This window comes from Eufriesea mexicana, unplaced genomic scaffold (genome assembly GCF_001483705.2).
Source record: "Eufriesea mexicana isolate 0111107269 unplaced genomic scaffold, ASM148370v2 scaffold953, whole genome shotgun sequence".
Taxonomy (NCBI): domain Eukaryota; kingdom Metazoa; phylum Arthropoda; class Insecta; order Hymenoptera; family Apidae; genus Eufriesea; species Eufriesea mexicana.
In genome coordinates this window covers 194,594-206,596 of record NW_016909094.1, presented here as the reverse complement: position 1 = coordinate 206,596, position 12,003 = coordinate 194,594, and the positions used below count along the sequence as shown (strand labels likewise).

The following is a 12,003-nucleotide window of genomic DNA, read 5'->3' as shown; positions in this document are numbered from 1 at the left end:
CATTAATCATATTAGGTATGCAACGTCTTTGTCGAGAATCAACTCTTTTCATTGGCATTCTTGATAAGGATGGATGATAAGGACAAGAATTTTTCTTGATAATGATTGAAACACCTGCAAATAAGAAATTAAAGAGTGAGAAATATTAAATACATCAGGAAGAAGAATGTGAAATTTTTAATTTCTTTAACAGAGAATTGTGTTTATAATTTAAATTTTATTGGAATTTGTTTAATTAAATTTAAGTAGAATCTTTTTAACAAATTGTGGACAAAGAATTGTATTTATTTTTAATTTTCTGAAAATTTATTTTATTAAATTCAATTAGAATTTATTTAACAAATTATAAACGGTGAATTGCGTTTAATTTAAATCGTATTCAAATTTGTTTAATTAAATTTTATTATTAAACAGAGAGATATGTTTAAAATGAAGAACAAAGTTATAAAAGCTTTATGTGCTACGAATAGCTTTAATGATTTTTCAATTAGACCTGAAGTGTAATTAAATTGTAATTAATTAAAGAATATTAACTTTGGAATTTAATTTAATTTAATTTAATTTAAGATAGAAGATAAAAGGGTACAAAATTAAACGTATTAAAAATAAAAATATGAAATTTATGAAAGAATTGTATCTATGACAAAAACAATATAACAATAAGTATATATTGACTATGATCATGAATTGTTAGCAACATATACGTAGGTACTGTATTTGAACTATATACAATGATATTAAAATTATTCTTTTTTTCAACGTTGATTTTCCAGTAGGAATCAATGTGGGCCAGAAGCTGACGAAGGTAACAATCGAATTAATTACAGTGGAATTCCATTTACTACAATATATCAAAAGACATGATAGTTTGGATGATAAAAGGTCACCAATTCTCCGCTTTTACCAATAACTTCTCATTCGTGTAATAGGAGCTGACATTCGTGAAACTGGTTTTAAGAATTCGTTCATTTATTTCATCTAGATTAATGTCTTCAAGCTGTGAAATTAATAAGTGAACATATTTATAAGATTGTAATTTTTTTGCTCCTTAATTAATTAACTACCTGCTAGATTTATTTCGTTATGAAAATAATCACATCTTTTAAGTTTTCAAGCAGTGAGTTAATCTAATTTATACAAATTTGAATTATTTCAAGTATTAAAGGTAATATAAATTATTAATATTTATTAAATTTATTTATTTGTTGATGTAAGTAGATACTTCTTGATAATAGTTCTAATAAGAACTCAATGACAAATTAAATGAACAGAACAATCAAATTTTATTTAACTGAATAGAATTCTACTGTATTAAATAACTATATATATTTGTTTAAAATATTTTTTTTCGATAAAGTTTAGTCTTCGGGATATTTCGTTATGTAAGTTAAAATAGGACACCCTGTATATGTAAAACAAAATAATAATAAAAAAAAAAGGAAACGAGTAATAAAAATAATTGTTAAATAATTGTTAAGATATTATTATTTTTATTAACAATATTTTTATTAAGCTATTATTACTATTTTGCATTATTTTGCAATTCCTTTAATATCAACTAATTAAAATCCCTTAAACTCCTATTGTAATTTTTGTTATTATTGTCATGCGTCTATATTATTTTATATTTGTTTATATCTTATAAGCTTACTTGCATACATGGAATTAAAAAATTATTTCCTGCTTTTATCTATTTCGCTTGCTTTAGTGCAATTCATCAATTCTTTTAACGCTATACTACGCCCGAAATAAAATATATTGCTACACATGTAATCATGAAATGATACAATTTTCAAGAAAAAAAAGAATTAATGAAATATGACATAATAAATGCATAAAATAATATTTCAAATAATATATTTTGTAGCAGAAACAATCGCTGAGACTGATGTAAAATTTATTTAAATTTCAGAACGAGTTAACGTCCCTTCAAACAAGGACGATATCTTACAATGGAATTGAAAGAAATGAAGACGACATTTAAGGACAATTACATACTTCGATGAATAGAAACGCAATTTAAAATGTATACAATTAACTTATTGTGTATATATCAAACTTAGTTTTAATTTTTAACATAATTTATAACTATGTTATTCTTCTGTTACATGGAATATTGTTTATTTCATGGTTAATATATTTTAGAAACTACAATTTATTTCAGCTAGGTAAGTGTACTGAAATGTTCTTCATTTTGTATACATACAATATTAAACACTTTCGTCTTGTTCAAATTTTATTGGGTTGTTTACTTAAGAGTTTAATAAATATTATGCATGGAATAAAAATTTCAATCGTATTATTTATGAAATTCCATCATATAAGACAGATATTTATGAATTAATAATATGAAATTTATTCAATTGTATTTAAATTAAGTAGTGGTGGCACTACTAGTGCTTAGTCTGACGTTTTAAATTAACTACAGTTATTACGTTGTCTGCGATATATAATACGATAGTAATTATTTTACAAGTGAGATATTTGCAAATGTAATGCAATGTGAAGTTTTTGGTTTTAGTATAAGTACATTCAGATAAAAGTATTTTTAAGGGATATTTTACGTGTCATTGTTGTAATTGATCAAATTTTTTGAGTATAAACTTAACCTCAACGTGAGTGATGCTTGTTTTACGTAGCTTTCAAAATACAAATTTGCTCGTATTGCTTGGTGGTCTTTTACTCTGCCTTGTTTTTATGATACAAGTGAAACAAATTTATAATAACAATCAAAAATATAACAGATATATGGGATATAAGGAATATGTAAGACTTTGCAAGAGAATGATGAATATATTAATGTTCGCGTTTACGCAGCAATTTTAATCGATTTGTTTGAACTTCAGATGAATGAAATATCAACGGAACTGAAGGCAGTAGAAAAATCTGCAAACAAATCGTCAACGTATGTTCGTCAATTAAACGAAATCCTTTTCAAACATCGTGAAAAGGATATGAAAAATACGTCTATATCCCGACCTATTTTTTGATTATAAATTATTGTAATAGGTAAATTTAAAGAAAATTATTAAATTTCTTAAATACTTATACCTGTGCTAATTTCAGCAACTAGTTAATATATATAAATAATATTTTTTTATCTTTATTAATATATGAAATATATATACTTGCATATATATTTTGCATATATTATCTGCATTAAAGAAAAACAATATACAAATTATCAAATATATATTACTGTATATATGTATATTTTACAAATAATGTTTGTTTTCATATTTAAAAATGTTTTGATGTTTCTATTTCATAATTTAATACAATGAAGTAATTTATGTGTAATCTATTATTATATAAGAGTCACAAAGTTATAAAAAGTATTAATTCTGTTATTAACATTTATTTAGATACTTTGAGACCATTTCTATTTATAATATTATATAAAAAAATATAGTAAAAAAAATATATCGCTTGCATTGTATACATCAATGAAATTGAATATATATGAGTATTATATTGCAATGAATAATCAATACATTTTCAAATAAAGTTTTCAAGTGGCATGCATTGGGGATCTGCATTTCCAATACTGTCAAGGATTCCTCTAGGTGCACAAAGCCAAGGATCATTAGTTATTTTCTGCCACTTTAATAACCTTTCTTGTAAATCCATGAATGTTTGCTAAAAAATAATTTGGATATAATTTAGTACTTTAGAATGAAATTATTTAAGTGTAGATAAAATTTTGACTTTAATTACTTTTTCTGATGATTTAAAAGCAATGTTATTTCTTTCTTCTGGATCATATTTTAGATCATATAATTCCCATTCTGGTCTCTCATAATAACTTTCTAATGTTTTATACCATGGGAGTGGTTGTTTATTTCTAGTTCTATTTAAAAGATCCTTTAAATAAGAAAGAAAGAATACTCATTATATTTATAATTTAGGGATATTCATATTCATTAATTTATGATTTATTATGTAATTTCCTCATATTACTAATTTTTCCTTTTACAGGTTACCTGGAAAGTTGGTGAAAGATAAAAGTCTTGATCAATAGGGAATGGCATTCTATAATTAATATTATGTATGAGCTTATGTCTTTTAGTTCTAATAGCACGCATGGGGTAATACATAGTAACTTCATGATGTGTTTGGCTGGCAAAAATAGCTGTGTCATTTTCTGTGGGTTCTACAAATATACAAAGGCATAAAAAAGCAATATTAGAGGATATCGTAATGCTGAAAATAGATGATTTAAATTTACCTTGAACAAGAAGTGGAAGAAGTGATTTTCCAGTTAAAGGAGGAGGAGTTACTTCATTTGTATCAAATGGAGATAAATTCATATGTGGTATGTTAAACCAGTCTAATAATGTTGGTACAATATCCAATAAAGATGTTAAGCTGTATGTTACACTATTTTTTCTATGGTTAGAAATTGGTGACCTTATCATCATAGGTTCTGCCAATCCTAATATAATAAATTTAATTAGTAAATGTTTTCAATCTTATTAAAAAGAAGTAAAATTTATTTAAATATTTATATGATATTTCAAATAATTTTAGTAGTACCTGGTTCATATAAATTTGTTCGACCATTTGGAAATGGTATACCATTATCAGATGTGTAAATGACTAATGTATTGTCTTTAAAGCCAGCATTTTCCAGTTCTTTTAAGACTAATCCTACACCTATAAAAATTTCAGTATTTATTAGTATTATTAACTTTTAAATTGTTGTTTGTAATTTATTTTTATACTTTGTATATATTTTGGTATTTAATACGATTTTTCATTCAAAGATAATAAAACAAGATTTTAAATAATATAGTATTTATGTTGTACAAACAAGTTATATGAATTCAAAAATTCTACGTTTTCCTGCTTTTTAATTAGTACTTATGAAGTTGTTTTATTATTGTAATTATATATCACTATATAATAACTAAAATCATCATCTAATTTAAGTTATGGTTATATAGTTTTTAAAAAAATATTGTACTTAATTGCACTGTTTTTTTTTTATTAATATCATTAGTAGCTAGAAAGAAAAGATGTAATTAATATTTTTTTCTATTATTTATAAAATATTTTAATGGCAATTTTCTTAATTTGATTTTTTACTGTTTTAATTGATTTATGCTACTTATTAATATTTAATAATTTAATATACATGTAAATACTTAATTTTAATATATAATATAATTTTATTTCAATGAATGCTTGTTATATTCTATCATTATTTTTAATTGGATATAAATATTATTAAATGACGTTTAATAAGAATACCTTGATCTAAACGAGAAATGGTGGTATATTGAGCAGAAATGTCACGTCTAGCAGCTTCTGTATTTTGAACGAAATATGGTACTTTGACTTGTTCCCATTGATAATATATTGGATACCAATCCGGGATAGTACCCATACCAATATCACCATTACCAAATTTTTCACAAAAATTCCCATACTCTGGATGTGAATGACTACATCGATGAGGATCATGAAATGCAACATATAAAAAGAAGGGCCTAAAAATTTAGTATTATATTTATTTCTTCCTTTTTTTAAATTTGATTGAATTATGAAAATTTGAACTTTTTTTATTTATAGGAAACAAATTCTTACTGTGTTTTATTCTGAGAAAGAAATTCTCTGACCAAAAGTTTAATTTTAGTAATATTTCGACCAACTTGAAGTATAGAATTATTTTCTTCTGTTTGTGAAAAATCAAATGGATATACATTGGTTGGACCTACATGTTTTTTACCAATGATACCTATAAAATATTCATAGATAATTGTTAAATTCATTGCTATTAAATCTAAAAATACCTGTTCTTATATGATTTTTCATTAATATTTTTGGTAAACTTTGTACAGTTTCAAATGAGTTAAAATGATGAATTCCATTGTGAAGACCATACATTCCATTTTGATGACTTGGTAAACCAGTCAGTAAAGCAGAACGACTAAAATTTTTAAAAATTATGAAAGTAATATTGTAAAGTAAAAATGTGATAGTATCTCAAAATATCTTAAACAATTATAATGTATAATAATGATACCTAGGAGAACAACTGCTCACTGAAGAGTATGCATTATTAAATAACAAACTTTCTTTTGCCAATTTATCTAAATTAGGAGTTTGACAAATTTTATTCAGGTATGATCGCATTTCAAATCCTCCATCATCAGCTACATGAAAAATAAAATTGAATATAAATATAAGATTATAAAATATAGAAAAAGTAATATTATTTGCAACTGAAGATAATATAAGTAAAAACTATTAACTTTCATGTATATATATAAAACAATATTTCGAATGATTCGATTTGTAATGATTTTTAAATTTTATTTATTAAATTTTTTATAGATTTTTTACTGAAATTTTATAAATTTGAAATTACAAAATACAATAACTTTTTTTTACCCAAAAGTAGAACAGCGTTTTTAATCGGTGCGTTTGCGTTTATATTACGCAACTCTAATAAGATAAGGCAGATAAAGTAATATAATTTATTCCTTTTTAACATTGTACTTTTATAGATATAGACAGAACTGATAAAGAGCACGTCAAATTAGCCACGTATCGGTGCAAGAACCGTCGGTATTTTTTTTTTTTTTTTAATTTTATTATATATAGAATATTTAATTTATTTCATAGTTAACAAAACCAAAGGAAATGAAATATTAATTTAAGTATATCTGAAATATTGTGTAATAAAATATTAATGTGATTTTTGTATGGGCATCAATGAATTATACACATAGGTTATATCCGTCATATTATTACTGATATAACATTAAAATTCGCCGATAATTTTTAAGATCAAATTTACATTCTATATTAAAATTATAATATATTTTATATTTTTTTAACTTTTTGTCAACTTCGAAATGTATAAATAATTTAGATTAAGATATGTTTGTATATAATCCAATCTGTCAGAAAAAGGACTGTGGAGGGGAATTGTTAATATATAATAATGAGAGACACCTTGCACGTGACTTAAGAGTAACTCATTTGCTTTAATGGTAGTGTTTTAAAGATAAAACAGTAATAAATATTTCTTGTTCATAATTTTTGGTATTTAGTTCTATAAACACTTTAATAATTATAACTGCTTTTTCCTCAGATTCTAATATTTATTTCATGTTAGAGATTTAATTTATAAATTTATATTTCAGATTAAGTGAGTAAGCAATATCATTTTACTATGACTAAGAAAATAATATGCTTATTTGATGTGGATGGCACACTTACAGATCCCAGACAGGTATAGTTGTTCATAATTTAAATAAAGTATATTTGTATAATTATAAATTGACATAAATAATTATAAATAAACTTTCACTTCATTTTTCATTAGGTAATTAAGCCATCTGTGGAAAAATTTCTGCTGGGAACGGTAAAGAAAGAATTTGACTTAGCTGTAGTTGGAGGATCAGATTTAAATAAGATCAAAGAACAATTAGGTGGTAGAAGTATATTTGAAAAATATAAATATATTTTTGCAGAAAATGGTCTTATTGCTTTCAGAGATAGTAAACAATTACCCACAGAAGTAAGTAATATAACTACAAATCATTATTAAACTTATAAAATTTTTCATATATTTCAGGATAATTTTTTTAAAATTTTATTTTGATATTAGACAATTCAAAGTGTTATTGGTGAAGAGGCATTGCAAGATTTAATCAATTTTTGTTTAAAATATATATCAGAATTACATTTACCATTCAAACGTGGAACATTTGTAGAATTTAGAACAGGAATGCTCAACGTATCTCCAGTAGGTCGTAATTGTACACAAAAAGAACGTATTCAGTTTTATGAATACGATCTTGAGAATCAAATTCGTCAGAAATTTATTCAAGCTCTTAAGAAAGAATTTCCAAACCTTGCTTTGACATACAGTATTGGTAAGTGAGATTTTTATACTAAATATAATATGTACTGCTTTCTTCAAATTTTAATTGGAAATATATTCATTTTATGTGTAAAGGAGGTCAAATATCTTTTGATATTTTTCCTATTGGCTGGGACAAAACATATTGTCTTAGACACATTCAGGGGTATGATGAGATACATTTTTTTGGTGACAAAACAGCAGAAGGTGGTAATGATCATGAAATTTATGAAAGTGACTTAACTGTCGGACATCGTGTTACTTGTCCAGGAGATACAATTAAGGAACTTAACATCCTTATTGCACTTATTAAAGAGAGAAGGGAACGAGAAAAATTGGAAACTTCAATGCAATGTGCATAATATACTGAATTTAATATATTAAATATTTTAATTAGGAAACCCAAGGTATTTTTATATATTATATTAATATTCTTTTTTGTGTTTTCCTAGCAAGCATTCCATTTATAGTATTCAATTTTTAATATCAAAATAATTTTTTGAAGGAAATAAATTTTCTAGGTACAATAAAAAGGCTTAGATTACCTAATTTTTTAGTTTTATCATATTAAAGAATAATTTTGAATTATAAAAATAAGCTTATGAAAAACCGAATTTTATTGTCTACTAGATCTTTAATAGATTTAATTTTAAATCTTTATCTATTATGGTATTTAAAAGTTATTTAACTATTTGTTTTGTTAATATTATGGAATGAAATCTATAACAAAAATGTAATATCAAAGTTATTGCATTATATACTATGTTACGTATTATATAGTCTTTAACAGGGCATTGGTTTTTACAAGTATTTGTATATTTATATAATCTATATTATTCATTTATTATTTTATCTCTTTTCTTTTTTCTTGAAATTTCAAAGTCGGTTTATTGAAATATGAGGGTCTTGTAATATTACTTATAATGTTACTTTCCGGTTTTTCAAGTTTAAGTTCGCGTATAATTTAATATCTGAATATTAATTATTAATTAATATTAATAACTGAATATTAATTAATCTAATACCTGAATACTTTCATAGACCTAAAAAGTGTATAGAAAAATATATTACGTGAAGAGAAAATCGAAATTTTACGTAAAGAAACAAAATAAAGAATATATATACATATATATATTTTTCAAAATCGTGTAATTTAGATGTGTAAGTTTTTATTCATAACATATTTTTGTAATTATTTAATATATTAATGTTAACTATCCGACGATATAAATAAAATAAAATGAAATTCGATGTTATAAATATAATAATTTTATTTTTTAAAAATAAATTTTTGTGTATACATATATACATACATACATACATATATATATGTATATCAATAACAACAACGTCAATATAAACTATATAAAATTCTGAAATTTTAAATCACATATAAAAATACTTAAAGTTATAAACCTTAATAATATTATTTTTATACTATAACAGACATTAATTTTCTATTTTATATGTTTTTGTTTAAATACAAATATACTTTAATTTTTGTAAACATGTATATCAAGATTAATTGTATTATAATAATGTAGTAAAAGATGGCATATTTTTTGCATTTAGTCTCTTTGAAAACTTTCTTGATATGTCAATAATTAAGCGTAACAAACTTGTAAAATACATCATATTTCATTTTTCTATATTTATATTCCTTGATAAATAGGAATACGTTTTGTTGCAAATGCTGCAAGTCCTTCAATTCTATCTTTTGTATCCACAACTTTGCTGTAACATTGTTTTTCAATTTCAAGTCCATCTGTAATAGGTAGTTGAAGGCCTTTTGATATTGCTGTTTTTGCCATTCTAAAATATAATAAAAATAAAATATAAATATTGCCTATTATGTTTATAAATTTGTAAGAATTTTTGTAGTTAAAAGAGGTTTTTTGTCAAATAAATTCTAACATTGTTATTTGTTTGAGACTGTAAATGTTATATCTAAGTAAACAAATTATTTAATATAATTTTTATACTTACTTTATACCAATTGGCCCATTAGGTAAAATTTCTCTGGCAATTGTTAAAGCAGCTTGATAAGCAGCATCACCACTTTTATTTTGTGGAACTACTTGGTTTACTAAACCAATCTCCATAGCTTGGTCACCATTAATTAAACGTGCAGTGTAAATGAGTTCCTTTGCTTTAGAAGTCCCAATTATTCTTGGTAATCGTTGTGTGCCACCTGCCCCAGGAATAATAGCCCATTTTGTTTCTACAAGACCCATTTTAGCTTCTGATGCTGCAACTCTAATATCTGTAGCTAGAGCAAGTTCTAATCCACCACCCAATGCAGAACCATCTATAGCAGATATTACTGGAGTTGGCAATGTTTCTATATTATTTGTCAAATTTCTTAAAAATGAAACAAATGTTGAAATTTCTGAATTATCCATCCTTGCTCTTTCTCTTAAATCTGCACCAGCACAGAAAATTTTTGGAACCAAACTACGAATAATTAATACTCGCAATTTTGTATCTTCTCTGATGGAAGTGATAGCATCATTTAGCTGACTAGCTAAAGTTTTACCAAGTGCATTACAAACATTGGGTCGGTTTAATCCTAATACTACAATACCATTATCTTTCCCATCCAAATATTTAAGTACTATTTCTTTTACATCATCTTTTGGATTTAACATTACATTGGTAGACATTGCCCTTACTGCAGTTGTGCAAAGAGAATGGAAAGTGTATCTGACACTTGTTGTTAAAGGACCCATTATGTAAAGCTTATATGTGAACAGGCTTTCACTAAATTAAGTCTTGTGTAAATGCAATCTAAAAAAAAAAATAATTTTCATTACTAAAACATAAAATACAAAAATATACGTTTGTATATTATTGATTATTTCTAATTAATTTGTTAATATTAACATAGAATTTATTCTAAAATTTGGTTCAAACCGTTTTACCAATTGAAAATTTAATTGAATATATTCAGCAAAAGAATAAATCGTTTATTGTAATATATTAATGATTAATTCTAATATATTAAAAATTATTGGCAAATTATTTCTTGTAAATAGCGTCGGCATAGTTTAAAAAAATATAAATACCGTGCCCCTTCCGAACCGTAGGAATGTCGCAGCGACTCCTTGGACTTTACGCACTGTCGGGTTTCGCCAATAATAACATTTGTGGAAGGGAGAATCGAGGAAAGTTCAAATATAACGCAGTAACCTCAACCTAACCTTCAGTACCTCCAACGACGACGTCGCAGACGCAACTGGTTGCTGCAGAAAATGAAAGGAAAATATACTTCACGACCTACTGAAATTGTACGTGTATTTATACACTGTGCGCAACATACACATAGATAAGATTCAAACCTCCATTTTGCGTCAGTCGATACGTTTTTCTATCTTTCAATTGACTTTACGAACAGCAGTTAAAGTTACTGTAGCCTCGAAGAAAAGTAAAGAAAGGAAAGTTGTAATTGCTTCCTTCGTGATTATACAATTGATTGAATTTTTGTGGGAATTATTTTTCGTAATCATTATCTAGAATATCAAGAAATGCGAGAGTTTAATGTTAACAACCTTTTTTTAACCGAATTTCGAGTTGTTTGTTGTTGATTAGTTTGAATGAAGTTAATCCAACAGTGATGAACAATATTACAGGTATTGTTAATTAATAAATACTTCATGGTTCTCGTAGTACTAAATTAAAAACAGATGAGTAAATTTGTAAAAATTAAGCTATATAATATCAGTAATACATGTATGTACATATATTTGTATATTATCATATAGTAAGTAGTACAATAAAATAATCTGCATTAAATGTATTTAGGTTTGGAAATTAAATTTGTATTTACATACAATAAATACATAAATAATATGTTTAATTAACAATGTTTTCTTTATCTATATTTAAAATAACTTGATCTAACCAAAATTAGTAGTAGAATTATTTTTACAGATTGTTTACACATGTTATATTATTAATGCCGATGTTTTAAACACATTGCTATTATTGAAACAATTACTCTGAAAGTATTTGTGGATTTTGCAATAGCATTTCTTTTTTTTTTTATTAATAATGAAAATTCTGAATTATAATATATTTAAACTTATTACCACATTTTTAACAACACAGGTTATATAAAGATGATTTTT

The 12,003-nt window shown here is 24.6% G+C and overlaps 4 protein-coding genes across 6 annotated transcripts in view; 2 read left to right on the top strand and 2 right to left on the bottom strand.

Moving 5' to 3' along the window:
• The window catches only part of wun (wunen), a 207,394-nt gene extending 205,383 nt beyond the window's left edge, over positions 1-2,011 (top strand). The window contains exon 8 of the mRNA XM_017899586.1: positions 1,913-2,011. Within this exon, the coding sequence (XP_017755075.1) occupies positions 1,913-1,984 (72 nt within the window). The 3' untranslated portion in view covers positions 1,985-2,011. The remainder of the gene's footprint in view (positions 1-1,912) is intronic.
• Positions 2,012-3,498: 1,487 nt separating this feature from the next.
• On the bottom strand, positions 3,499-6,566 carry Sgsh (N-sulfoglucosamine sulfohydrolase). The gene is made up of 10 exons (XM_017899585.1): positions 6,397-6,566; positions 6,029-6,158; positions 5,796-5,932; positions 5,590-5,740; positions 5,254-5,492; positions 4,537-4,656; positions 4,229-4,435; positions 3,984-4,153; positions 3,718-3,864; positions 3,499-3,639 (listed from the first exon to the last, which is right to left on the bottom strand). Exons 1-10 carry the CDS (start codon positions 6,497-6,499, stop codon positions 3,499-3,501), a joined length of 1,545 nt encoding a protein of 514 aa, XP_017755074.1. The 5' UTR covers positions 6,500-6,566.
• On the top strand, positions 4,290-11,228 carry Pmm2 (phosphomannomutase). 3 transcript variants are annotated; one of them, XM_017899640.1, is made up of 6 exons: positions 4,290-4,315; positions 7,155-7,243; positions 7,337-7,531; positions 7,622-7,889; positions 7,973-8,283; positions 10,963-11,228. In XM_017899640.1, exons 2-5 carry the CDS (start codon positions 7,184-7,186, stop codon positions 8,236-8,238), a joined length of 789 nt encoding a protein of 262 aa, XP_017755129.1. In that variant the 5' UTR covers positions 4,290-4,315; positions 7,155-7,183; the 3' UTR covers positions 8,239-8,283; positions 10,963-11,228. The 3 variants fall into 3 exon arrangements, with proteins under 3 accessions (XP_017755129.1, XP_017755128.1, XP_017755127.1); XM_017899639.1 differs by lacking the exon at positions 4,290-4,315 and adding an exon at positions 6,539-6,573; XM_017899638.1 differs by lacking the exon at positions 4,290-4,315 and adding an exon at positions 6,866-7,001.
• LOC108547219 (methylglutaconyl-CoA hydratase, mitochondrial) lies at positions 9,437-11,022 on the bottom strand. The gene is made up of 3 exons (XM_017899637.1): positions 10,942-11,022; positions 9,863-10,663; positions 9,437-9,688 (listed from the first exon to the last, which is right to left on the bottom strand). The coding sequence occupies exons 2-3, from the start codon at positions 10,603-10,605 to the stop codon at positions 9,529-9,531; spliced, it is 903 nt and encodes a 300-aa protein (XP_017755126.1). The 5' UTR covers positions 10,606-10,663; positions 10,942-11,022; the 3' UTR covers positions 9,437-9,528.
• Positions 11,229-12,003: the final 775 nt, after the last annotated feature.